The 24565-nt window shown below is 34.1% G+C and overlaps 6 protein-coding genes across 7 annotated transcripts; 4 read left to right on the top strand and 2 right to left on the bottom strand.

Moving 5' to 3' along the window:
• Window positions 1-1497: 1497 nt before the first annotated feature.
• Window positions 1498-3250, top strand: LOC9317170. The gene is made up of 4 exons (XM_021030038.1): window positions 1498-1682; window positions 1939-2077; window positions 2241-2374; window positions 2462-3250. Exons 1-4 carry the CDS (start codon window positions 1543-1545, stop codon window positions 3183-3185), a joined length of 1137 nt encoding a protein of 378 aa, XP_020885697.1. The 5' UTR covers window positions 1498-1542; the 3' UTR covers window positions 3186-3250.
• Window positions 3251-4481: 1231 nt separating this feature from the next.
• LOC9317169 (LOB domain-containing protein 13) lies at window positions 4482-6621 on the top strand. Of its 2 annotated transcripts, XM_002881056.2 has the most exons (3): window positions 4482-4823; window positions 4913-5192; window positions 5974-6621. In XM_002881056.2, exons 1-3 carry the CDS (start codon window positions 4810-4812, stop codon window positions 6490-6492), a joined length of 813 nt encoding a protein of 270 aa, XP_002881102.1. In that variant the 5' UTR covers window positions 4482-4809; the 3' UTR covers window positions 6493-6621. The 2 variants fall into 2 exon arrangements, with proteins under 2 accessions (XP_002881102.1, XP_020884301.1); XM_021028642.1 differs by lacking the exon at window positions 4482-4823 and having other exon boundaries at window positions 4881-5192.
• A 1997-nt stretch (window positions 6622-8618) lies between these two features.
• On the top strand, window positions 8619-9970 carry LOC9317168 (biogenesis of lysosome-related organelles complex 1 subunit 1). The gene is made up of 4 exons (XM_002881055.2): window positions 8619-8812; window positions 8901-9106; window positions 9202-9478; window positions 9573-9970. The coding sequence occupies exons 1-3, from the start codon at window positions 8668-8670 to the stop codon at window positions 9292-9294; spliced, it is 444 nt and encodes a 147-aa protein (XP_002881101.1). The 5' UTR covers window positions 8619-8667; the 3' UTR covers window positions 9295-9478; window positions 9573-9970.
• A 660-nt stretch (window positions 9971-10630) lies between these two features.
• Window positions 10631-13034, top strand: LOC9315329 (putative tRNA pseudouridine synthase). Its single transcript, XM_002881054.2, has 7 exons — window positions 10631-10971; window positions 11058-11093; window positions 11257-11369; window positions 11469-11617; window positions 11695-11839; window positions 11928-12317; window positions 12410-13034. Exons 1-7 carry the CDS (start codon window positions 10740-10742, stop codon window positions 12866-12868), a joined length of 1524 nt encoding a protein of 507 aa, XP_002881100.1. The 5' UTR covers window positions 10631-10739; the 3' UTR covers window positions 12869-13034.
• Window positions 13035-14610: 1576 nt separating this feature from the next.
• LOC9315328 (GDSL esterase/lipase At2g30310) lies at window positions 14611-16233 on the bottom strand. The gene is made up of 3 exons (XM_002879215.2): window positions 15510-16233; window positions 15135-15393; window positions 14611-15032 (listed from the first exon to the last, which is right to left on the bottom strand). The coding sequence occupies exons 1-3, from the start codon at window positions 16134-16136 to the stop codon at window positions 14839-14841; spliced, it is 1080 nt and encodes a 359-aa protein (XP_002879261.1). The 5' UTR covers window positions 16137-16233; the 3' UTR covers window positions 14611-14838.
• Window positions 16234-17387: 1154 nt separating this feature from the next.
• Window positions 17388-20770, bottom strand: LOC9317167 (protein NUCLEAR FUSION DEFECTIVE 4). The gene is made up of 2 exons (XM_021027158.1): window positions 18910-20770; window positions 17388-18632 (listed from the first exon to the last, which is right to left on the bottom strand). The coding sequence occupies exons 1-2, from the start codon at window positions 20034-20036 to the stop codon at window positions 18203-18205; spliced, it is 1557 nt and encodes a 518-aa protein (XP_020882817.1). The 5' UTR covers window positions 20037-20770; the 3' UTR covers window positions 17388-18202.
• Window positions 20771-24565: the final 3795 nt, after the last annotated feature.

The following is a 24565-nucleotide window of genomic DNA, read 5'->3' as shown; positions in this document are numbered from 1 at the left end:
CGTAAAAAACCAGAGAGAGATACGGATGGTTTTCGTCAGTCGGAAAGATTCTCCATCAGAGAAAAACGAAAAGATATAAACAAAGGCGAAAATCGCCCTCAGAGTCGCCTTTCGAGAGAGACGACGCCATCTTTCCAAATTCTCTCTTTAATTTATAAACATCATAATATATGCTTTGATTTGTGGTTTTTACAAAGATATATATATATATATATATATATATATATATTTGAGTTTGGTATATACTTTCAATTACATGTTATATATATATATATATATATATATCAAAGGTCATATATTATTTTCAAAAGAAGAAGATATATTTTGTTGAGAAATTGTTAAAAATACTCCTTTTTCAATACCGCTTTTCAAAAATGCCCCATTTGACAGTCCATTTTTAAGTTTGTTCTCTTTTAATTTTTAATGACCATTTTCCCGCCAAGCACCGTTGAAGCATTAATGATGATGCAAAAGTATAAATCTTTAACTGTTTTCTAATATCATGAAAACAACAAAACTCTCTTTGGTTAGTGTGATTTTGGCGGTTGAGTAATTCACTACTAAAAAAGAGGGTATGCTCATGTGCATTTAGGAGTAAAATTGTCCATGGTTAAATTCTACAACACTAGTTTCTTCAATTCATGCTATGAAGAAGTTGCTGAGTGAAAAAAATAAAACGAAACTGTGAAATAGGATTGTATAGCACAAATAATAATATTAAAATTTTAATATATCCAAATTTTCTATTTTTGACATTAAATTTTATCGTAACAAATGCTCTGAAATCAAAGTCTACTATAGCTAAAATAAAATAAAGAAATATTAATAACCAAAACTCTACTAAACCAAAGTTAAAGATCAAAATTAAAAATAAATTCTTGATTATATATAGATAAACTTAAAATTTTAAAAATCATTTATTATAGTCGAAAGGAAAAAAGAAATAGAGGATATAATATGAAGATATATTATTTGAAAGCTGAAAATCTAGGTGTAGAAAAAAGTAAAACATAAGTGAGCAGTTTTTATAACATCCAAAATCAATAGGAGACCTATGTAATGGGTAACAATGTCATGTGAAGCAAGAAAACATTGTTTTTTTTTTATATATTTATAGAAAATCAATTATATAACTTTATTTAATAGTGAAGTGACCGTAGTCTAGTAGCAAATGATAAATGGACCAGCCAATTGTGGCTCAATGTTAATTAAAAAAAACAAACAAACTTTGTTTTAAAAGTATTAACCTAAATTTGTAACTTAATGCATTGTATTAATTTTATCATCCTCGTGTCATAAACAAAGTTGAAAACAGAATTGTATATAGACAAATAATCAGTAACTAATATCATTTTAATTAAAAACTGTTGGGGTTTAAACAGATTCTAGTTTCCAAATTGGGCCATTCCGTATAAATAATAGGCCTTAATCATAATTGGCCCATTATCATTCTTACGAGATAACGGATTTTATATAAGTAATAAATAATAATGGATCTTCGTTGCGTTCAACGGTCGAATTCAAGCCAAGATAGAAAGAGAGATGAGAGAGAAAAGGGGAAATCGGAAAGCCCTAGATCCCGTCGGTGAGGATGAAGTCACCGGAAAAGAGGGAAAAGGCTTCTTCGCTTGTTATCTCTTGACCTCTCTTAGCCCTCGTCATAAGGGTCAAACCTATATCGGGTACTTCTTTCTCTCATCTCTGGCTTTCGTTTTTTTTTTCTTTCCCCAATTCGCATTTGGAATTGAAGATTCTGTTGGATCACTGATGTTGTGGCTTTTTGAATCAAATCTGAAAAGTTTGATTGATAAAGGATTTACATTTTTTGGGTTTATTTGATTGAATTCTTTGTCTTCTTAAATTTGATCAAATAGAAGATTTGACGGTTTAATCAGACTTTCGGATGTTTAGTAATTGATTGCATAATCTGGTTTGCAGGTTCACGGTAAACCCGAGGAGGAGAATAAGGCAGCACAATGGAGAGATCACTAGTGGTGCTTGGAGAACAAAGAAAAAACGTCCATGGGAAATGGTTCTCTGTATCTATGGTTTCCCCACCAATGTCTCTGCCCTTCAGGTTCTTTTGTTTTCTCCCTAGTAGATATTACCGACTTAAAGATCTTATCTTTGATATCTCAAAGCTTCACTCTTTGACTAATGTTTACTATTCCTGGCAAAAGATTCTGTCTTTACTTCATTTGTTAAATTTAGTCTGGCTAACGTAGAAACCCCCGTTGCAGTTTGAATGGGCTTGGCAGCATCCGAGGGAATCGGTTGCAGTGAGAGAAGCTGCTGCTGCTTTCAAATCCTTCTCTGGGATTGCAAGCAAGATCAAGCTTGTATACACAATGTTAAATCTTCCAGCTTGGAATAGGTAAGGAAGCTTATTGTTGCTATGCTTCGATATCCATTGCCTTATCGACATAACTTATATATCTCTTTTGTGTCTCTTGGTGATCAGTTTAAACCTCACAGTCAATTATTTCTCGTCAAAGTATGCACACCACGGCGGTAAATCTCCAAGTTTACCTCTACACATGAAAGTCCAAGTTTGTGCTTTGGATGATCTTCAGTATTTCACAAAGCTATACAATGGTTCTCAACCCGAAGATGAAGAGAGTCCCAAGGATAATGAAGAGAATGAGGAGGAGGAGGAGGAGGATAGTAGCAACCAAAGCCAGCCTGGGAATGCAGATACATGCTCAACGGATGACTTGTATCCAGGTGAAAAAGAACTTCATGGCCGGCATTTTGAAAATGCGAAAGTACCTGTAACTGTATTTGATGAAGAAGACAGATTAGCAAATTTCACTGGTTTTGGCTTATTAGAAGAAGAGACTTTTGAAGATGAAGTATCACATATCACTGTAGGATCCATTGAAGCTACGGAGAAAGAACCCGAGACTGTATTCAACGACAGATTAGCAAGTTTCACTGGTTTTGGCTTGGTAGAGATTGTTGAAGATGAAGTATCAAATGGAACTGTAGGATCCACTGAAGCTATGGAGAAAGATTGTAGGAGAAGAAGGAACCTTATCACCTCAACGACGACTGAGGTTGATGTTGAGGTGATAGATCTGATGACTCCATCACCAAGCTGCAGAGATGGGTCATCTATGAAGAGACGAAGAGTTTCTGAGTTTATAGATTTGACTATGTCTCCTAATTTCATAGAGTTGTTGTAATAATAATACATAAGAGTTGTGTGCAAATCAAAATCAACTTTGTTGTAATTTTCTTTTATATATAATAAAAGATTTTAAACATTTTTGAATCTTGAGTCTCTCATCTTCTTCCAGGAAAACTATATAAAAGCCTTGGGATATACAACAATTAAATTAAGCATCTAAATGCATAAACAAACACTTAGTCTATCAATTGTTATGAACATGTGTTTTATGTTAATGAATGTTGTTGATCAAGAAGAAAACCCCATCTTTTTAGCCTCCAACTCTCCATTATTGCGTAATACACAAGTTCTGCGAATACATGTTATAACAAACCCTTTCAAATTAATACTATTTCATAATTATTTTAGTCCCAAGATATATGTCCACATGAACATCAACATGTATAATACATTTACACTTGAGAAAAGGAAAATTCGTGTACCGATTATCGAAGAGTGTGATATTGATGAGATCGGCAGTGTCCACATGTTCTCGATGTTGATTGTTGACTTTATATTTTTGTTCAGTCATGCATGTCAATACGTGAGAGTACTTGACACTAGAGAAAAAGAAAACCACGAACAATAATTTTGTAATCACGGTCAATGATTAAAAACTATAAACTGGTTAAGCATTTAATTTGGGTTTTTAGATGGAAGCATCCTTCACGTGCAATCACATGTCCAATATTATGCATTTCTTCATTCTTTTGAAACCATTTTATTTTGTATATATATCGTATTAGATTTTTTCTCACCGTTTGACATATTTTCACTTTTAGTAGCAACTAACACGTGAAGAGGTTGACCAAAGATAAAACAATGAAAAGGTTCGTTGTCGAACGTAATACTTGAACATACAAAATGAGTTTAATCTTTAGACTATTAGCTCCAAAATTAGTCTTTTTAATGATTATTTTATTTTCTAAGGGTGATTTTGCTACGTTTAATCCATATTTTGATTGAATCTGATCAAATCGGTATGGCTCCTTCTGATCTTAGAAACCTTGTGCTTGCTCAAATACAAGGATTGGTACAATTGCGCCATGTTTTGTTTGAGTTTTTTTTTCCCTTCAACTAACTTTCTTTAACCACCTACTCTAAATCTCTAATTAAAGTTTATACTATATATTATGAATTCTTTTGATCGTGGGTCTCGACCTTATTTGAATTAAATCACCAAAAAGGCTATTTTATTATGGTCTTCAACCACATACTGTATCTTTTAATATCGACTGTTGTTTTTTTAGTAACAAAATGCAATATATATATCTCACAATAACAAAACTTACATATATATAAACCATTAAGCTACAAAATTTTGGTCCGATATTACTTATGATCTCTTCCAAATCTTGAGCTTACTCATAACTCGGAATATTGATAATTAATACCTTAACGTACAAGAGCAGGACAGTAAGACTTCTTTAATCGTCTAGACAATATAATTAAGTATAGAAGTCTATAGATTTTCCAGTTTAAATAAAGAAAGATCATTTAATTCACCTTAATGACTCTCCTTATTAAAGAAACTCTTATTTAATTTCTTCCATTTCTCCTCTTCTTCTTCTTCATTTCTTCTTCTCCTCCTCCTCCTCCATTGATACTCTCAAAAACAAACTTATAAATAGCATGCGTGAATGTCCCGAGAAAGGTAAGATTAAGTCAAGATATATACATCTATTAACGATCTTTTTGATTTTTAATCAAATCGGTGGTGGTGAAAATGATTGGAAACAACAGGGAAGGATTTGGAGAGTACTACGAGATCGTTAAGAAGATAAAGAAAGATCCAACCTTCGAATCGACGACGGATCATGCCGTGATGGGTATCAGGAGACATGTGGCGGTGCCTCCGGGGACAACGTTGAACACCGTGACTCCATGCGCCGCTTGTAAGCTCCTCCGCCGTCGTTGTGCGGAGGAGTGTCCTTTCTCGCCTTACTTCTCGCCGCACGAACCTCACAAGTTCGCCGCCGTTCATAAAGTCTTCGGTGCAAGTAACGTCTCCAAGATGCTTCTGGTACATATATTTTCTACACTAATGAATATTTATTTTCTTTTTTTAATTAAGGTTTCTTGATTTGATTACTCTTTTGATCCATATATTTCATAGTTGATTAATGTGGATATATAGTTGAATGGATCTACCATTTTTTGTTTGACTCTTTCCAAATCTATTCACAATAGTATTTAACGAGTTTGTAGAATATAGTCGAGGTGGTTTATCTAATTGGCATAGGTATAAATTCATTATCATTAGATGCACATACTAAGATTAATGGAACTTTTTTTTGGCATATAGATTGACCTATATGCATAGTTGCATACTATCTTATTATTTATACGTATAATAATCATATTTGAATAACACTATCGGAATGTATCAGTTTTTCTTAGAAGATTTTTCTTAATTTTATTAAGATAGTAGTTTTTTTAATTAACTTACCATTTTGCACATTTATATAAAATAAAATTTGTCTCCAAAATTTCTCTAAACCTTTTTGTGTCGTTTGCTACTAACTAAAATAGTATGTTCGTATTATTTAATTTTATAACAATTTATCTTCCAAATCACTTGCAATTTAAACAAATTAGTAACATTGGAATTGTCGAAACTAGTTAATCCAAACATATTTTCGTTCAATTCCGTCAAAATTTTATTACACCATTATTTACGATTTTGCCATTTTGGTAATTTCCTACATACTTTCAAAACTTTATAGTATTTTGTATAGTTTATCTTACTTCATGTGGTTATACATATGTATATACATTAACTATGGACTTAAACAATGTTGTAGGAAGTGGGAGAGAGCCAAAGAGGAGACGCAGCAAACAGTTTAGTATACGAAGCAAACCTCAGACTTAGAGATCCAATCTACGGTTGCATGGGAGCAATCTCAGCTCTTCAACACCACATTCAGTCTCTCCAATCCGAACTCACCGCCGTCCGTACAGATATCCTCCGCCACAAATACCGAGAAGCCACCACCATCACTTCTCTCCAAAACAACAACAACTTCCACAACACTACAACAACTTCATCAGTGAGTTGTGATCATCATGATCTCGGGGCAGCGATTCTTCTCCCACCACCACCGCCACCGCCTCCTCCTCCACGACCACCGAGGTTGTTGTCCTCTCAGCCAGCTCCACCGCCTACGCCACCAGCTTCTTTGCCGTCTCCGTCCATGGTTGTGTCGTCCTCTTCGTCTTCTAATTCATCAGCTACCAATTCTATGTATAATCCTCCTCCGTCTTCGGCTGCTGGATACAGTAATTCTCTGTCCAGTGATAATAATGTTCATTACTTTGATTAAATCAGAATTATGTGTTTCTTAATTTTTTTAAAAATGCTATTATAGCCCTTATCATAAGCTACGAGATTGAATGGTGATCCATGTTAAGGATAGGGTTTTGATTAATTTGATTTATATCTATTTTTCATTTTGATTGATTCCATTAATCATACTAACGTACGTGAATACGAATGTATAGAATCATGGGAGTCATGAGTCATATGACAATTTAACTAACCAACACGAAGTTGAAAATACATTTACACAATAACAAGAATGATGTATATTTTTGCCTATATTTTTGAAACCGGGTTGGTTTTGCTTTCACGCTATATGTAAGATTGCTTAAATGGATTCCTTTTCTCTATGTAAATAAGTTTTGTTTCCTACTATATTTTCCCACAAAACAAATCAATTTAACCATAACATATATGTTGAATTGGTTTTTTTTTTTGAAAAAATATATGTTGAATTAGTGTGAATTTATTTTTAATTGTTGAAATAGAAAAGTAACAAATACTATATCTTGAAAATAACATAATTCTCGTTTTCAAAAAAAAAAGAAAAAAATAAAATAACATAATTCTACACTAAATCAGAAATTTAACATATATACTGTAGTCCTGAAAATTTGAAACTTTTAATTTCAAGAGAGACTCTACTAATGAAGTTATGAGCTTATAATTATTAAATTAGATGAGATTTAACATTAAATGGAGGCGTTGACCAAAATATAAATTTGGTAACGAGCATTCCCACGTACCACTAATTGTATTAATATTAAATGTGGTGTTTAATTAAAGGTCATAACCCAAACAGAATCTATTTATAACCCTAACAGAGTACCAGAGTCACCACATGACGCAATTACATACATAGTCTTGGTATTACTTGATTACACAATGTCCCACAAGCTCTTAATAATTACATTAATGTTTCTTAATTCCAGCCATTACCTACAGGCTACAGGCTACAGCTCATGTTTTGCTTGTTAACATACATGTTTTGCTTGTTAACATACACAATGTACTCCCTCCGTTTCATAATATAAATCGTTTTAACTAAAAGTACGTAGATTAAAAATATCTACTTTTAAAAAGTTTAGCCAATCATAAAAGAAACTGTATAATATAAATAACTATAAAATATTAAAGTAATATATATATAATTTGCATAGAAACTTGAAAACGACTTATATTGTGAAACAAAAAAGTTTACTCAAAACGATTTATATTATAAAACGGAGGAAGTATTATTCTATATGTATATATGTACATATTTTCTTAGATCGTTATAAATATATAGATCCGATTGGTGATACAAAGTCTAGTACAACTTTTTGGCAAAAAAAAAAAGTCTAGTACAACTTTTTTAGCAGATAAAAAAGATAAATATTATTATTAAAATTCAAAGCACTAAAAATATCATTGAGGAAAAATGGAAAATTATAAAAACCAAAATCTAAAATATTAAAACCAAAATCTATAATCTAAAAACAACTTATAAACTCTCAAAAATGGCCTTAGGGGGTGTTATTGGTTTGTGATTTAAATAGAGTTTGAGTGACTTTAAATGTTATGTAGAATCTGTTGTTATTCAATCAAGATTTTTTAAAAGTTTGTTAAAGTTTGGTGTTATTAGTTTAAGATTTGTAAAAAGTAATCTAAAATCTTCATAAATCTGGAGTTATTGGATTCATACTTTTACAAAGTCATTAAAAGTTTTGTGTTATTCAATTACAACAAAAGAATCTATGATTGTTAATGAATTAAATTATAATGTTATTGGTTTATGACTTTTTACGCTTTTCTTCACAAAACAAAGTCATGAAAAGTATCATGAAAATAGAGAGATTGTTTGGAAAACTTTACAAGATTATGAAATACTAATCAACAAGATTATAGAAAACTCTCAAAAACTCTCTAACAGTAGTTTAAAATCTTTCATTTGTTTACTTTCTATGATTTTATTAAAGTCATCAAAATTCCATGTAAATTAGGAACCAATAACACCCCCTTAATTTTTTAACTCAAAATAACAAATATAAAAATAAAAACATTGTTTTTAAGATAATCAGTATTTTATAACGAAATGCGTGACGTTTTCTTGGAAAAAAACGGCGCGTACTGGAACATATCTGTTTTATACGATACGACACGAACCAATTCACCGGAGAGAGAGATATTGAATACGCCGATGTCACTCTCGGCGGCGCGTGGGCGTGTGTTACCTTTTTCAGAGAAGGAGAAAACGGAAGAAGAGACTGGAACATTGGAATCGAGTCTCTTACAGCTAATCGATGACAATCGTCGATCGTCGTTACAGCTCCGGGAAAAGACCGGTACGTAAATCGACTCATTCCTAGCTAATTCCGATCAAAAATCGAGGATAAAAAAGTGAGATTCACAGAGACACAAAATGGAAAACAGAGAGATCGAGGAAGGAAGCGATCAGACACGCGGCGAGAACGGCGGATCTGCTAGTGAAGGCGGTGAACGGAGGAGTGGAAGAGTGTTTCGTGAACGAGAAACGGATTGAGTCGGAGATTAGGAATCTTGCGGTTACGGTGGCGAAATTCGGCAAACAAATGGATCAATGGCTTGCCGTCACTCACGCCGTTAATAGCGCCGTTAAGGTTTTCTCATTCTCTACGATCTTCAAATCTCGTTTCGTCTTCTTTAGTTGTTCAATGATGGATCTGTGTGTTTTTTGGTTACTTGATTTTGTTAGGAGATTGGAGATTTTGAGAATTGGATGAAGACGATGGAGTTTGATTGTAAGAAAATCACTGCTGCAATTCGCAACATTCATGAAGATCAATAAGAGCAAACTGTTGTAATTCATTCACTTGTTGGTGTTTTTGGTATAGAGTTCTTATAGCTATTGATGTTATATACCACTTCTTTAGTGTTTCTCTGTTTGAGTAGTGAAACAGATTGGATCAAAGGATTTTGATAGTCTACTTAAAGCAAAAACATGAACTACTCTTTTCGCCTTTTCGGAATCGGTACTGAGATCCTCTGGGAATTTCTCGTAGAGTTCAGACGCGTTGAATTCACTGTTTCCTGATGAGAATATACATCTACTGTTTTCTTGAACAGGCACGGAGATCATGCTGGCCAAGCTGACATTTGCTTCTTTGAGCTCTTGTGTTTGCTTTATGTTCAGTCTCCTTGGTGGTTAACTGCGGTTTCAATCACAGCCGCCGATTTCGTGGACGTTACTGTATATTCTTTATCGTTCTCGACTTCCTGTTGAGGCAATCCACTTGTTTCTGCAACTTGTTTAACTGCTCTAGCTCTACTCTAGCCTTTGTCAGTTGAGCACCACCAAGCTGAATCGTCTTACTTCGTTCTTGTTATTTCTTTGGTTAGACAGTAGAGTAAGACTGTTTTGTATAGACCGATCATGTCCCTGCCGGGAAGATCATTTCTGAGAGTTCTCTTTGTCTAGCTACAGGTTTACCTATTTGTCGGGGTTGTCTTTTTGAGTGTTTCAAGAGATTTGCTTCGTACTTCTCATCTTCATAGGCTTGTTCTTTAGCCTGAGTAGGTTTCATCATGTTCATGTGCCTTATCAGACAGACTAGCCCTTTTTGACCTCTTTTGCTGAGTGAGTGCAGTTAGGCTCGTCTGCTACTCTGCTATCATACTCTTTTCCAAACACAAGAGGTGATGGAAACATATACAAGCTTCACATATACCTACCATGGAAGCAGAACACTTAGTGATTCACTAAAAAAATACATAAACCAACAACCGTCCCACTAAACACACCCGGACGCTGTTCTACATCCTCTGGTCTCAAGCCTTTGCCTAATAAACCCTCCCGCTAATTTTAAAACAAAAACAAGCATTTTGGTGACTTTGGTTTCAGGATCCATTTGATTTAACATGCAAAAAAAAACCCATTGGCTAATTCATACAGAGAAGAAGAACACTACCTTCATATATGCATGGCTGCATCATTCATGATCGTCTATCACCAGTTAAATTTTGAACTTTACTATCTTCAAAGTTTTGGAGATGGACTAAGGAAGCGAGAGAAGAAACGAAGGTGATGATGATGGAGCGTTTAATGGAGGTGAGCCGAGAGGGTTTTATAGTTTTCCCTTGGACAGCTCAACGTCGTGATGTTTTCAGTATATATCTAAAAACTACACGTTGTTTTATATGACGAAAACCGGCGCCTAGTTAGAAGAAAAGAAGAATTCACCGGAGCTTTTTTATGTTCGCTTCGTTTTCTAGAAACTTAGCCCAGTTTCTTTCATGGCAGTCTCGTTTCTACGAATTCCAATTCCTTCTCGGGTCTTCTGGTACCCGACCCGACTTATTCGGGTCACACCAGCGTTAGTACGATTATCTTCCTCCGCCGCATTTCAGCCGTCGTCTACTTCACTCTCACCGTCTTCTTCCGACAACTTTCTCGCCGATAAATGGGAATCATATCGGAAGAAGAAGGTCGTCATTCGAATTGGATACGTGGGTACTGATTACAGAGGTAACATTTTTAGTTCCTGATTGATTTTGATTATGAATTGAAACATTCTTCTGTACAAAGTTTCTGACTTTATCCTCCATTTTCAGGTTTGCAGATTCAAAGAGACGACCCTTCTCTCAAAAGTAAGTGTTTCGTCTTAAAGTTTGGATTTTTACTCTCGACAGTGAATCTCAGCTTAAACCCTAAACCCTAATTCTTCTATTACTTCCTGCAATGTCCAATTTCATGGTTCTTTACCTTGTACATCTCTAAGATCATGTTTTTATGTACATCTTGAATTTGTAGCTATTGAGGGTGAATTGGAAGTTGCTATATATAAGGCAGGTGGGATTAGAGATAGTAACTATGGTGATCTTCATAAGATTGGTTGGGCTAGAAGTAGTCGAACTGATAAAGGAGTAAGCTTTTTTCTTTGCTCTGTTCCATTAGCTACTGATGATCGTCTTCTGATGCACTGTGTATGTCTTTGATTGTTGTTTGTTGGTAACTTGTTTTAGGTTCATTCTTTGGCAACGTCAATATCGCTGAAAATGGAGATCCCTGAGACGGCGTGGAAGGATGATCCTCAGGGCACTGTTCTTGCTAAATGCATTAGCAAACATCTTCCCGAGAATATCAGAGTTTTCAGTGTTTTACCGTCAAATAGGTGAGTGAGAACTTTTATCATTTGATAGGTTGCAACCTCATACTTGACTCACAATGAAAAGCTTTGTATATTCACAGGAGATTTGATCCCCGAAGGGAGTGTACGCTGCGGAAATATTCTTATCTCCTCCCTGTCGATGTTATTGGGATCAAGAATAGCTTTACTTCAGATGAGATTGACTATCACATTACGGATTTTAATAAAATTCTAAATGAATTTGAGGTGAGAGCTTTGCATCGTTTCTTTGGTTATCAGAGACTTCATGTTTTATTACATTTTTGCTTCATTGGCATTGTTTTTTTACTTGTAGGGTGAATATCCTTTCCATAACTATACACAGCGGTCACGATACAGAAGGAAATCGGAACAAAAAATAAAGCAAAGAAACGGACGCCCTCCAAGAATACCAAAATCAATCAAAGCATCAGAATCAGAGTTTACAGAGGAGAACCACAGAGAAATTGAAGAAGAAGAAGAAAAAGAAATGGATGGCGAATCTGATGAACATGTTCCTCCTGATTCTGATAATTCTCAGGTGAACAGTCGTGCAAAATGGCTGTACGAGCCAGATGAGACAGATAAGCTGAGTGGTGCTCATTTCAGAAAAGTGTTTCGATGTCGTAGTGGAAAGCTAGAGAATTCACTTGGATTCGGCTTTGTCGAGATCTCCATATGGGGAGAATCATTCATGTTACATCAGGTAATGTATATATACATAATGATACAGTAACATGGATTGCTTATAGTAGCGTAACTAAATCACTATCATTGTTATTTTTGTTTGGAAGTTAGATACGGAAGATGATTGGAACGGCCGTGGCAGTGAAGAGAGAGCTGCTTCCTAGAGACATCATAAGACTATCTCTAAACAAGTTCACAAGAATCGTTTTGCCTCTTGCTCCATCTGAAGTACTGATCCTGAGAGGAAACAGTTTCGAAGTGCGTAGATTGCCTGAGAGGCCGGGGATGGAAGCAACGGGTGAATCAGAAGAAGTGGAGAAGGATATAGAGGAGTTTTACAGAGCAGTGATGGTTCCACAGGTGAGTAGATTCTTGGATTCTGAGAAATCTCCATGGAAAGAGTGGGTGGAGCATTTAGATAGGAATGATGGTTTGATAGACGAGGAATTGGAAGATGTAAGGAAAGGTTGGGAGGAGTGGAAAGCCGCGAAACCATGGATGAATTTGAAGAAGACAGAAGATGATGAAGAATTGAGTTCTGTTTCAGTACCTATTCATCAGGCTCTATGAGAGTCTTAACATTAGTCACATCTATTTTTTGTGCACCTTTGATTAAATGTTTTATGTTTTATTGTTTCATTTACATTGAATCTAAGAAACTTTTATAAGAAGCATCTAAAGTTTCTTCACTTCACATTATTTTTGATTCAGATTAAGGTCTCTCTGTTTTTGTTTGTTTGTTGTAAATTGTAAAAGCAAACACAAAGTTCTCTTAAGATTATTGGCTCATCTGGAACAAGTAAACATGATTTCGTAGACAAATCTATACTAGTATTTTTGCAACACTTTGGTGACGGGTGGGTAAAAATGCTTCCGGGTTATTTGGATATCCGACCCGTTTCAAAAAATCCTTCACAAAAAATTTGTTGGGTCGGGTTATATTTAACCCAACTCATACACCGGATATTCAATATTTAATAATTTAGATATTTAGAAGATTTGATTAAGATTTATAATTATGATTCTCCTAAAAAAAAATCAATTTTTTTTCTACATATATTGTGATTCGAAATTTTAAAAACGGACATATATTATCCAATTGACGAAAATGTGTGTTCAACGTTCTACATCGATTAAAATATTTAGACAATGTTTCAGAATCATATCATAAATAAGAACATTAATAAAATAAATGAGTTTTTTGCCGGACGGGTTTGGCGGGATGAGTTTTTGAATCAACAATAATAAAAAGATTAAAATATCATTAATCCACCATTCAATACGGATTAAATCTTTTTTTTTTAATACCACAAATATTAGACATATTAAATCAGTCTCATTTAGAAAAGATTGTATAAAACCAAAAATTGTCCCGTGGTATAATGTCCCGTAGTCTTAGAGGATAATATGATTTGTAAACTTTTATATATAATAAAAATCATTAAATTTTAAAATAAAAACAAATCACGGGACGGGTTAAGAAATTACGGAACATGTTATATTTCGGAAAAGATTTATATGACGGACGAATTTGAATCAATATTTATATACCGCTTTAATACGGGTTAAATCCTCAGTTTATTAATAATTATCTCGTGGACTCGTGATCAACTGTTACTTAATAACAATTGTAAACTATAATATAAATAAATATGTTATAAGGATATACAATTTACAAAATATTTTTATACTAACTTTAAAATTAAATCATTCTGCGGTGTATTGCAGATTAAAATCTAGTATGAATAAGTAAGTAGTGAAGGTTGTGTATAAATGAACGAAAAAAATTCCATAAATCACTAAAAGTTGTTCTGATTTTCAATCTTTTATTTTAGGACATAAAGTAAAGAAGTCGAACACACAAACAAACACAAGTAAATTCAGACGATATGTATCCATGCTAAATTTGGTTGTCCTAAAAATTGGAGAAAGAGACTTGTAGTTCCCGATGGCCGAATGGCGTCATATCTGACGTCAATCATGCGTCAGATTTGTTTTGTTTGTATCATAACTCATAAGTCATACGATATCAAAATCATAATAAATATCAATTAAGTAGGGAAGTTAGCAATGAGTAAATGTTGGGGTTACATTATACATGACATGAAGACGTGTAATCATTCATTGTATGTTTCATTTTTTACTTTGCTTCGTAACGTTTCTCTCAGTCACACTCTTCGTTTTGATTTAATCCTTTGACGATGCAGCAAATCTTCGTCTCAACATGTCGTCGTCATGATCATTAAATTCGATTTTTATTGGAATTTATTGTCCCTTGACTCTTGGCTTTCATAAGTTGTAGAACATTCTTTTGGACTTTCTTTCCACTCGTAGAAAATGAAAAGAAGTGTTTTTTTTTTCTTTTACAAAATTGTAATATGGGGAAATATTGAATGTAGATTATATTAATATTAGAGTAAATTTAAAGAAAATCTAATCGTAGTCCAATACAAAGCATCTATAGGGCCATAACTACGTGCCTTGTCAATCCCAAGACAAAATACATTGTTTAGTTGATTAATTTCGTAATGTTTATTGGCTTAAGCCTTAATCCAGCCTCGAATCTGAGCATCCACAAAGTTGCCAATGTAATTGTAAGCAGCTTCTGAGGGATGAATTGAGTCCCAAAACAAGTGATCCGAGTGATTCGGACAAGTCTTTGTAAAGGGATTGCACATGAAGGCCGTTTCCAAGTATCCTGTTCCGCAACATCCTTTCTTTGTCTCCTTGAATCCTGTTTTCATTTGTACACCGATGAGTTCATATTGCATAAATTAGTGAGATTGAGATTTAGATGACTTGTGGAACAAGGAAGATTATTGGATATGGTATATACCGTATTTACTAGGGTTTTGGATCATGTCCATTAATGGGTCGTAGACGTTGGCGTAAAGGAACTTGCTTCCGGGTAGAGACGCTTGGATCTCAGGCAGTTTCTTTACTAGTTTCTGATTGTACAAAACGGAGTCTTTGTTCTCTTGTTCCACACAAAATCTCAATATGTTTCTCATTTTTGTGGTCATTTGGATCGGTAAACATCCCATTGGAGGTAGCCCTCCGACCACAATATTTCGGCAACCTAAACTATAAAGCTCCTGGACACAGAATAGAAAAAGATTAGAGACTCAACACGACAAATATAAGAACATAACTCAAAGAAATATCAACTACTGGTCTTAAACCTAGAAAAACAAAATATATGAGATTTTACCCGGACAAAACCGTCAAGCCTCTTGAGGATAAACTCTTGGTAACCATAGATAGTAGGATACTCGAGACGCCTCGTGGGGATATCATAAAAGTTCAAGATGAAGTCGTTAGGCCCTGCGCTTATGACCACTAAAGCGTTGTTGATGATCTCCATCGCTTTCTTGTCCCCTACGATACCTTTCAGACGAGCAATGTAATTCTTGAACATGCTTGGTTGCTGTGAGACTGGGATTGCTTTGCTCGAGAGTGAGGTCCGGTCATCGTAGCCCGCACCCGCGGATGCAAAACAGACGCCAGTGACAATGTCTTGGTCGGAGATGTTTGGTTGTAGAAATGGAGGAACCAACTCTTTAATGTTGAGTTTGGAAGCAATGATATCAGAGATTAGTTTTCCATTCGAGAATCTTCCGCTCGCTTCATGGCCGGGGAGATCAACTCCGTAAGGAAGATGCATAGCCTTGAAGATGGTTTGTAAATCGTAGTTATTGTTGCCTGTGTCTGCGGTTGAGTCCCCGAAGATTAGAATCGCTGGGAAAAGCGGCTGCATTGTGGCGTTTGCAGCCGCATTGCAAGACACGAGGAGTGTTGCAACGAAAAGACCAAACACTAAGGTTTTAGATGTATACATTGTGAAAATTATTTTGATTTCTTGTTTTTACTTTGTTGAATTTGAAATGTCTTTGGTAATTTATAAGGGAAAGAGCTTTGTTTTCTGTAGGAGTGAGTTGGTTTTTGAACCATGCTGGTTCTCTTATTTTGTAAGTTTGTTCTTCTTGAAACTGATAACAAAAGATAAAGAAGAAAGCAGGATCTAATTAAAGATATAACTAGTATGGTCAAAACAAGTAATTGATACTAAATTTAAGAATATTTTGTTGGTCAAATAAGTTAAAAAGGGTTTAATGTCTCTCAGCAAATTGAAAATACAAAACATTTTTGTAATAAATATCATTTTATTAAAAACAACGCATTATGTAAATCAATGACTATAACCTTTATTAACTTAAAACTATTCATTTTTTTGAGGCTAAGACAAATAATGCTATTCTGAGCCATGAACTATACAGTCTTTGTGTTAAGTTAATAAACTATGGAATAAATTTTATGATTAGAATTATATAATGGCATATATTGTAATATCTTACAAAATCTAAGTTATGACTCTTAGGATGTACTTCCCAAATATTAGTATAGATAAACATGAATAATTAAATGGTCAAAATATCTTAATCATATCACAATAGGATTTTAGAATATCCTTTGGCTAAGGACTACATATAACGGACTTTGAAAGTCCACAATAATTGTTACACATTTTGCCCTCTAAATTATCTAAAAATACTTTGGCAAAGTCATTAAACCTCCTTTGAGACGAATTATATATATGGACACTATTCGAATAACTATTCACCTTGAAATTGAAATTGGCCACAAACATTTTAATCATGATTCAAAAGATGTTTATAAATTTTTTTTGTACTACCTACCACAATGGGTCAAGATGGTACATGCTAGCTAGTAGTCATGTACTCATGTTAAAGACCGTATGCAATTTGGTTAATTTTTTACAAGGCTCTCTGAGTTTAGACTAGAATTAATGAGTAAATGATCACTATTAACCTATTCAAATTAATAATACATCAGATCTTGTTTTATAAAACTGTGAGTGTAAAATTGGCCAGGCCACTTCAGTGGCCACGTATGGTAACATTTATTGTAAGTTGTTTCGTGGAGTTAACCACTGATCATGACAACAAATTTAAAAGAATGATATATTTATCCATCTCCAAGTTATTTACACCTGGTCAGTATTATGAAAATTAATCATATATATCTTAGTTAAAAAAATGTGTATTTTTGTGTGTGTTTGTATCTAGCTTATATTAACAATTGTATCTTAGATCTTTGGATTTTAACGTTCAATGGAAATGTTTGATGGCATCAATCGTATATAATATAGGTATGAAGCTCAAATCTTAAATGCTGCGTAAAATAAATCATGCATGTCTTGATCTCGACCATATATTGGTTTAGATCCCCTCTGTGGGTGAAAACGTTCACGTCGTCACTCTCGCAAAACCGACGTCTAATAAATCACTTACCAATAAAAATATCTGGACATCATAGAGTAATGCAAATAATTTGATTTAGGTGAAAAAGTTTATTGATTATTGTTGGGGTCCCATAAAACCTGGTTCACATTACAATTCCAATTTACTTAAATAAGAACCCACGTTCGAACCAACAAGAACACCAACTACGTACCAACAGAATATTATTGTGGCATATAATAATTAGACTCACCCGAAATTTCGTCAAGTCCTATTTTCCACTAATAATCAAACAAAGTCGTTTTAAATTCTTCAGATACATAAATGATCTAGCACTAACTCAGCCAAATTTTTTTTTTTTTGAATTTGCTCTCAAATAATTATTAAGAATAATAATTAAAAATGATCTTTATAAAATCTCGATCAATGATTCAATGTATATACTATTGTTACTCTATCTAGTTTTTTACATCTTCGACTAACCCATATACAAAAAAACCTGACCGTCGGTTACTCTTAAACCGGTTTACATCGGTTAAATAAATAATTACGGATGCTACCAACAAAATTGCGGTTGCTTGAGGCCAACGGAAAACGCTACGTTTTGCCATCAAAACTTCTTGTTGTTCTTCTTCTCCTTCTTCTACGGCTTCTGCGAATAGAACTTGCGGTTGCGTACATATAAAACGGCGGCGAGAAGAGCTGCGATCGAACAGAGCATTCCCCAAAATACCAAAGTGGTTTGAAAGCAATGCATCCCAAAACACTTGCCATCGTCTCCATAGAGGGCGGCTCCGTCGCGGTAAACTTTAGCGGCTAACAAACCGAAAGAAAAAGATCCAAGGGGAATACTTCCGACAACAATGTTGTGGTTAACTCCAAAATGCTTCGTCCCAAAAAGCTCTGCCGTCATTGTGACGGAGAGTGAAGTCAAGGCTCCGGAGAAGATGCCGATCATCGCCGTGCTTATGTAGAGAGCGATATCAGAGTCGATGAGGAGGAGGAGAAACGAAGCTACCATTGCTACCAGTGAACCCGCCATAGAAACCGGACTTGATGGCATGTATTTGTTCCTATAATGAATAAAGTAAAACAAAATATTAGAATAAATATTAATTTTTCCGAGTAATTAGGAGATTGATTATAAAGAAGGTGTCGATTTGTCGAAGGTTGTTCGATGAATGAGACCAAACACGTAGATAGATGCAAAGAATGCAACATATGTTATAATTTTACGTGCTAGCCTTGTTAGGTCAACGTGGTTGTATTATTAAGGAATATAATTGATTAGGTTGTAATTAATCAAAAGGGTAAAAAAAAAAAAAAAAAAAAAAAGTAAGTGATTTTTACCTAGAGAAGAAGTAGTCGAGTAACGAAGGAAGCAAGCGGCCGAAAAACCCGAACGACGACGAGAGAGCGACCAAGGAACTGGTCGCGGTGGAGCCACGAGACTCAGCGATCTGACCAAGATTATTCATAAACACTAGCCCGACCGTTGGACCAAACAAATAAAGTCCAAAATATATCCAAAAATCGAGTTTCTTCCATAGTTGTGTCCACTCGACTTCTTCTTTAACTCCAATTATTTCCTTCTCAAACTCTTCTTCTTCTTTCGTGTGATCTTCTTCTTCGAAATAAAATTTATCGGGAGGAGCTTCAAGATCTTGTACCTTTTGTTGAGTTTTTCTAGAGGACATGAGCTCTTCCAATCCAACTCCAATTGGTATAGCAAGAGGAGCAAGAAGAAACAGAGCAATGCCTACAAGAACTAAAACCGCAGGAGCCGAGACAAGACTCGTAGCCACGGCGTAAATCCCCGTGGCTATAGTCAGGACGAACAAAACGATGAAACCGACTTTAACATCACCAGAAAACGACGTCGTTTTGTCTCCTCCGTGTCTCATCAACATAGGAGCCGTCACGAGGCAAGCGACCAATGGAACTAGAGAGTTAAGCAAGAGATAACCCGAAGCTTCTTCGCGTTGAGACGTGTGAAACAAAGTGTGGACCATGTCGGTGTAGATTTTCCCACTCAAACCTTGATAACTTGCCGTGATCCCCACGGCGACTTGACGGTTCACCGGAAAACTGTTGATTGCGACGATGTAACAAGCTGTGTTGATCCAACAGATACTGTTCCCGGCCAAGAAACTCAGACACCACATCTGAGAAAACGATAAAGTAAACATCTTCCTGACGATGGAGAGATACTGGAGACCGTAGCCGGCAAACCCTAATGAACCTCCGGCAAGAAGGACAAGAGGAAGAGGAAGATAAACGGCGGCGATACCGGAGATAAAACCTAGGACTTTTCCAGCGTCAGAGGCGAAAGAGAGATAATTAAGCTTAAACTGAGAGATTTTGAGAAACTCTTTAAGCTGTGAAGAATAAGCAGGGAAACTCAAGTTGGTGCCATTGAAAGATTGAAGCCAAAGAAGAGCGACTAGGCTCAACCACGGGAGAAACTTCGGAGACATGTTTCTAAAGTGATATCGAAATAAACAGAGATTGTGAATAGCAAAATACTTGATGTGGGGATTTGTATTTATAACAGAGAGATTATTTTTCTATTTTATAATTTAATAGGAATAGTAAGTTATGGTAATCAGAAGGAAGATGTGGTTAGTTGAATAATACAAGAAAAGAAAATAGGAGGTTGGATTCTAATTAGAATTTGTAATTAATGCTGATGTTGCCTTTTTTTTTTTTTATAACAATATTGGCAATTTGTTTTACTTGCGGTATTATCTATGTATAGGTAGTAATTTTTTATTTTTTTGACATCATGTAGTAATTTTTATTGTTATATAAACTTCTAACAGAAAAAAACTACTACTACAATAGAAGAAACTCCAAAGAAACTTATGACTTAATAGTTAAAAGTAAAAAACTTGCGTTTTATCATTTATCTATTTTACTTTTGGAAATTATGTGCAGATAAAAAAAAGAATTCGTGATTATGTATTACAGGTTCCATATTTATTTCAGCTAATAGATTTGTTTATAATCCTACTAGATAAAAATCCTAATTCAGTTTGTTTTAGATTTGTTTACCTCTCTAGTTTACTCCTTTAAGATTTGGATTCATGTAACACTTTTGGATTTTATTTGATTTGTTTCAGTGTTAAAAATAGGTATGGGCATGAAGCGGATATCCGGAAATTTTGTGATATTCGATATTCGATTCGTCACAACCGAATACTCGATTTTGTGATTTGATTTGATTCGAAAATTTCCGGATATCCGGAAATTCGAATATCCAGATTTTTTTTTGTGATATATGCGGATATCCGCTTCGATACATCTAAATATTAAAAAAAAATTATAAACTATAGAAAATAAGAAAATATCAGATATTTAAAGTTCTTGTCTGATATGTTTTCAAAATAAGTACCCAAAAAAAAAACGTAACCATTGTTTTATATCACCGATCAAGAGCATGCCATCAAACTAATTCCAAAAACCAAAACCCGCTAGTTTAAAATACCACTGATCAGAACATAACATAAAAGAAAAATGATCAAAGTAACATCTTAACATAAAAAACATAAGCCTAAAATATACAAATACACAAACTATATTATGATATGTATATAGATACATAATTATATATTCTAATATATATAGGAAAATACGGATCGAAGCGGATATCCAACTTTTTTAAAAACAGTATTTGGTATTTGCTCCGGTTTTACTGAATATTATATTTTTCTATTTGTTTTACTCCAAAATCTTACGGATATTCGGATTTTTCGAATCAAATCAAATCGAATACTGAATCGAAGCGAATCTAACGAATATTTTGTCCATGTCTAGTTAAAAGAATAAAAAATCCTAATTCAATTTGAAAAAAAATTAAGAGAGACGCGGTATTTTATTTTATTTTTATTTTGATGAATAATATAGAATTTTGAAATATCGAAATCAATATCTCTAGATTTGACATATTTTTTCTTTTTCTTTACTTAACTGACAGACGTATTCCTTAATCGATAACACTGTAACTCTGAATCCTTTAGAGGAAGAAACGTTCGAGAAGTTACTAATCCAATCCTCCTTTAAATGCAGAAAAGGGTAGAAATCAGCTTATTTAGAAGAAAACAATAATTTTTTTTATGGAATTATTTTTTTTCTCGGATTGTTGTTGGTTTTGGGTGGGCAAGGAACTTGTGGTACTCGCATTATTATTTGGACGAGTGTTTCTTTGAATACTTGGGTAACCATGTTATGCGCATGTTCTTTTTTTCGTTTGTTCTCTTAGCAAGAAACTTATGTTAGAAGATTATTTTGTGTGACTAATTTTATATAAGAAACTTATTCAATATTGTTGAATTTCAAATGACTCTCATGTGTATTTGTTTATCTTTTGCAAGTCTTTTGAACTTACAACATGTTTTATTTTTTGTACAGAAACCAAATAACCTTTTTAGTATTTTGTGATATATACTAAAACTTTTAATATATCTCATAAATTTTAATGCCTCAAATACTGAAGAAGTTCCAAACTTTATTAAATTTGTGGCTTTGATTGGTAACTCTGTTCCGGTTCAGTACGAGATATACCGCTTTAACAATTATAACAATTATCAATCACAAAAGCGATACAAAAATTGTTACGTAAGAGTTAATATCGTTTGTTGCTTTCTCTATTAGATAAAGAAATTTATACCACTTTGTATCACCTATTAGACCATGTAAACTCTAACACTAAATTAAATTGTTAAAGTACGTATTTTTTCTTGGATTCAAATGAGATAAACGAAGTCACTTAGAACTAAAAGTTCAGTATACTGTCTTTAGTCCATTCCATTAGATAAATTATGTTTTAGTTTATAGAATCCACATAATTAGATTTCGCAGACCAAATCTATTGAATGAATGGTTTAACTTTAAGATATTAAGGTAGATACATCGACGTGCACCAACACCCCTAAATGAATCTTGTATTCATATTTGGCGCAGACATGCATGTACATTTGCTATGTGTACCCTTTTTTTGTTTCATCGGAACATGATTTTTAATTTCATTTCTGCATTATGCTGACTCCTGAATTTTGGTAATATTTTTTCAGCATTTTATGCTCATCTATAATTCAAACACACATTATATCAAATTTAAACCTGATGATAACACGAAAATTGTAGACAAATTTGTAAACTACAAGTTCCAGTTTCTTTCATTTGCATTTAAAGTTTTAAACCCCAACTATATGTTATAATATAACAAGAATATATCAATGCACCATTTAAATTTTCCAAATTTAACATTATTGGGAACACTTACAACGAAACACGTATTCTAAAAAAAAAAAAAAAAACATGGCGCTATAATTCAACGCTAAATTTACTCATTTATTTTGTACTTTACACAATGATGGATTATATTCAACTACTATTTAATTTAAGTCTAACCAATTAGTTTGTACGGCACAATTATTCAAATTCTTAAGATTTGACATAAAATGTACTAATTCAGAATTGGCATATAAATATATAACTATATAATGTTCACAACTAAATAAAAATGAACGTGATTAGTTCTTTCATTCTCTTACACTACGTTTTATGATAAAATTAAATGTTAATTATGTAAAATAATGCCCTTGTTTTTCGGAAACGCACAAGCATGGCAAAAGGTTTAGGATCTAAGCCGTCTCTCGTCCGTCATTGACCAACTTTCTATTGTCACTTGATTTCTACGTACGTGGGACAAATGAACAATATCGTGTATAATTTAAGATGATAAAATAGTTCTCATTGCAAAAAGAATTAATGAATAAGATCATACGAGGAAGAATGTTAAAGACAGCAAAAAAGAAATAAGTCGTATCTAGCTAGTTGGTTATAATGTCCAACTGTCCGTTCTTCAGATAATTTCCAATAATTTCAGACGACACCAACTCCAGTGTTACTCCAGTTTCCATGCGGCTTATCTTCAACCCCTTTTTGAAGATTATTAAGTGTTAACATATTTAATATTGCCAAACTAAACATTTTCTAACTACCTTTTTTTTTGGGGCAAAACAAGACTTGATTTTCATTCATGCATCCAAGCAAAACAAATCCAAGTACAAGAGGAAGGAAATCAAAGGTTCAAAGACAACATAAAGAAAGATAGAATAATTCGACTTGTGATCCATAAACGCTTGAAGACCAAATCTAACGAGCAGATCGGAATAAGCAACTCCATGGTGGATCGAACACACTTCCACGGGTAATCCGGGAGGTGAGGAAATGGTCACGGTCATAAGACAAAGTGACGTTGAAGAAGAGTCCAAGACCTTAGTTCTCGCCGACGCGAGAAGATTTACACAAAGTGTGACAAAGGTAAGGATCATCGATTGCATACCCGAAGTTGAAGCAGGAAGCCAAAATCGAGAGCTTGTAAATAGGGTTCTCTCCATAAAGGAGGAGGTGATATATAGTTTCTCCAAAAAAGGGATTGACTTGGACCACGTTTTCTCCATAGGTGAGGCATGATAATACGTGGTCAAAGAAAGGATTAACAATAGGGTTCTTAGATGATAATAACAAAACCAATACATATAAGTTGTTTTCGAATTCCAAGTCCGGCAGTGTCCTTGGCCACACAGATTGGAGAAACAAGACAACAAATGTAGTGGGTGTGGATGTCGGATTCACACACTCAAGTATTTTATTAAGTAGGAAAGATTATTCTTGAGGGACAAAAATAAATATGTAAAAAACTTATGAATTGTTACAAGAATTGCTGTAGTATTTCTTACTCCCGAGAGAGATCCCCCTTACATGGCCATTGGCCCTTATATTTATACATAGAAAAACAGCATTTAATTGGCTAATTAAGTACAATTATTCTCTCTTAAATGTGTCCGTTTTGATCTTTGACTTTTTAATGCTCAACGTTTGAATTTGAATTGATTCTGATCTTCATGGGCCTCGCCTTTTGGCCCAAATGTCCTTGGACCGATTTGACCATGACTTCCGTCTCCGGAATGGTGTTGAGGTGCAGTCACTTCGGATTCTC

Source organism: Arabidopsis lyrata (assembly GCF_000004255.2).
Source record: "Arabidopsis lyrata subsp. lyrata unplaced genomic scaffold ARALYscaffold_4, whole genome shotgun sequence".
NCBI classification, from domain to species: domain Eukaryota; kingdom Viridiplantae; phylum Streptophyta; class Magnoliopsida; order Brassicales; family Brassicaceae; genus Arabidopsis; species Arabidopsis lyrata.
This window is presented reverse-complemented; position numbering and strand designations above follow the sequence as displayed.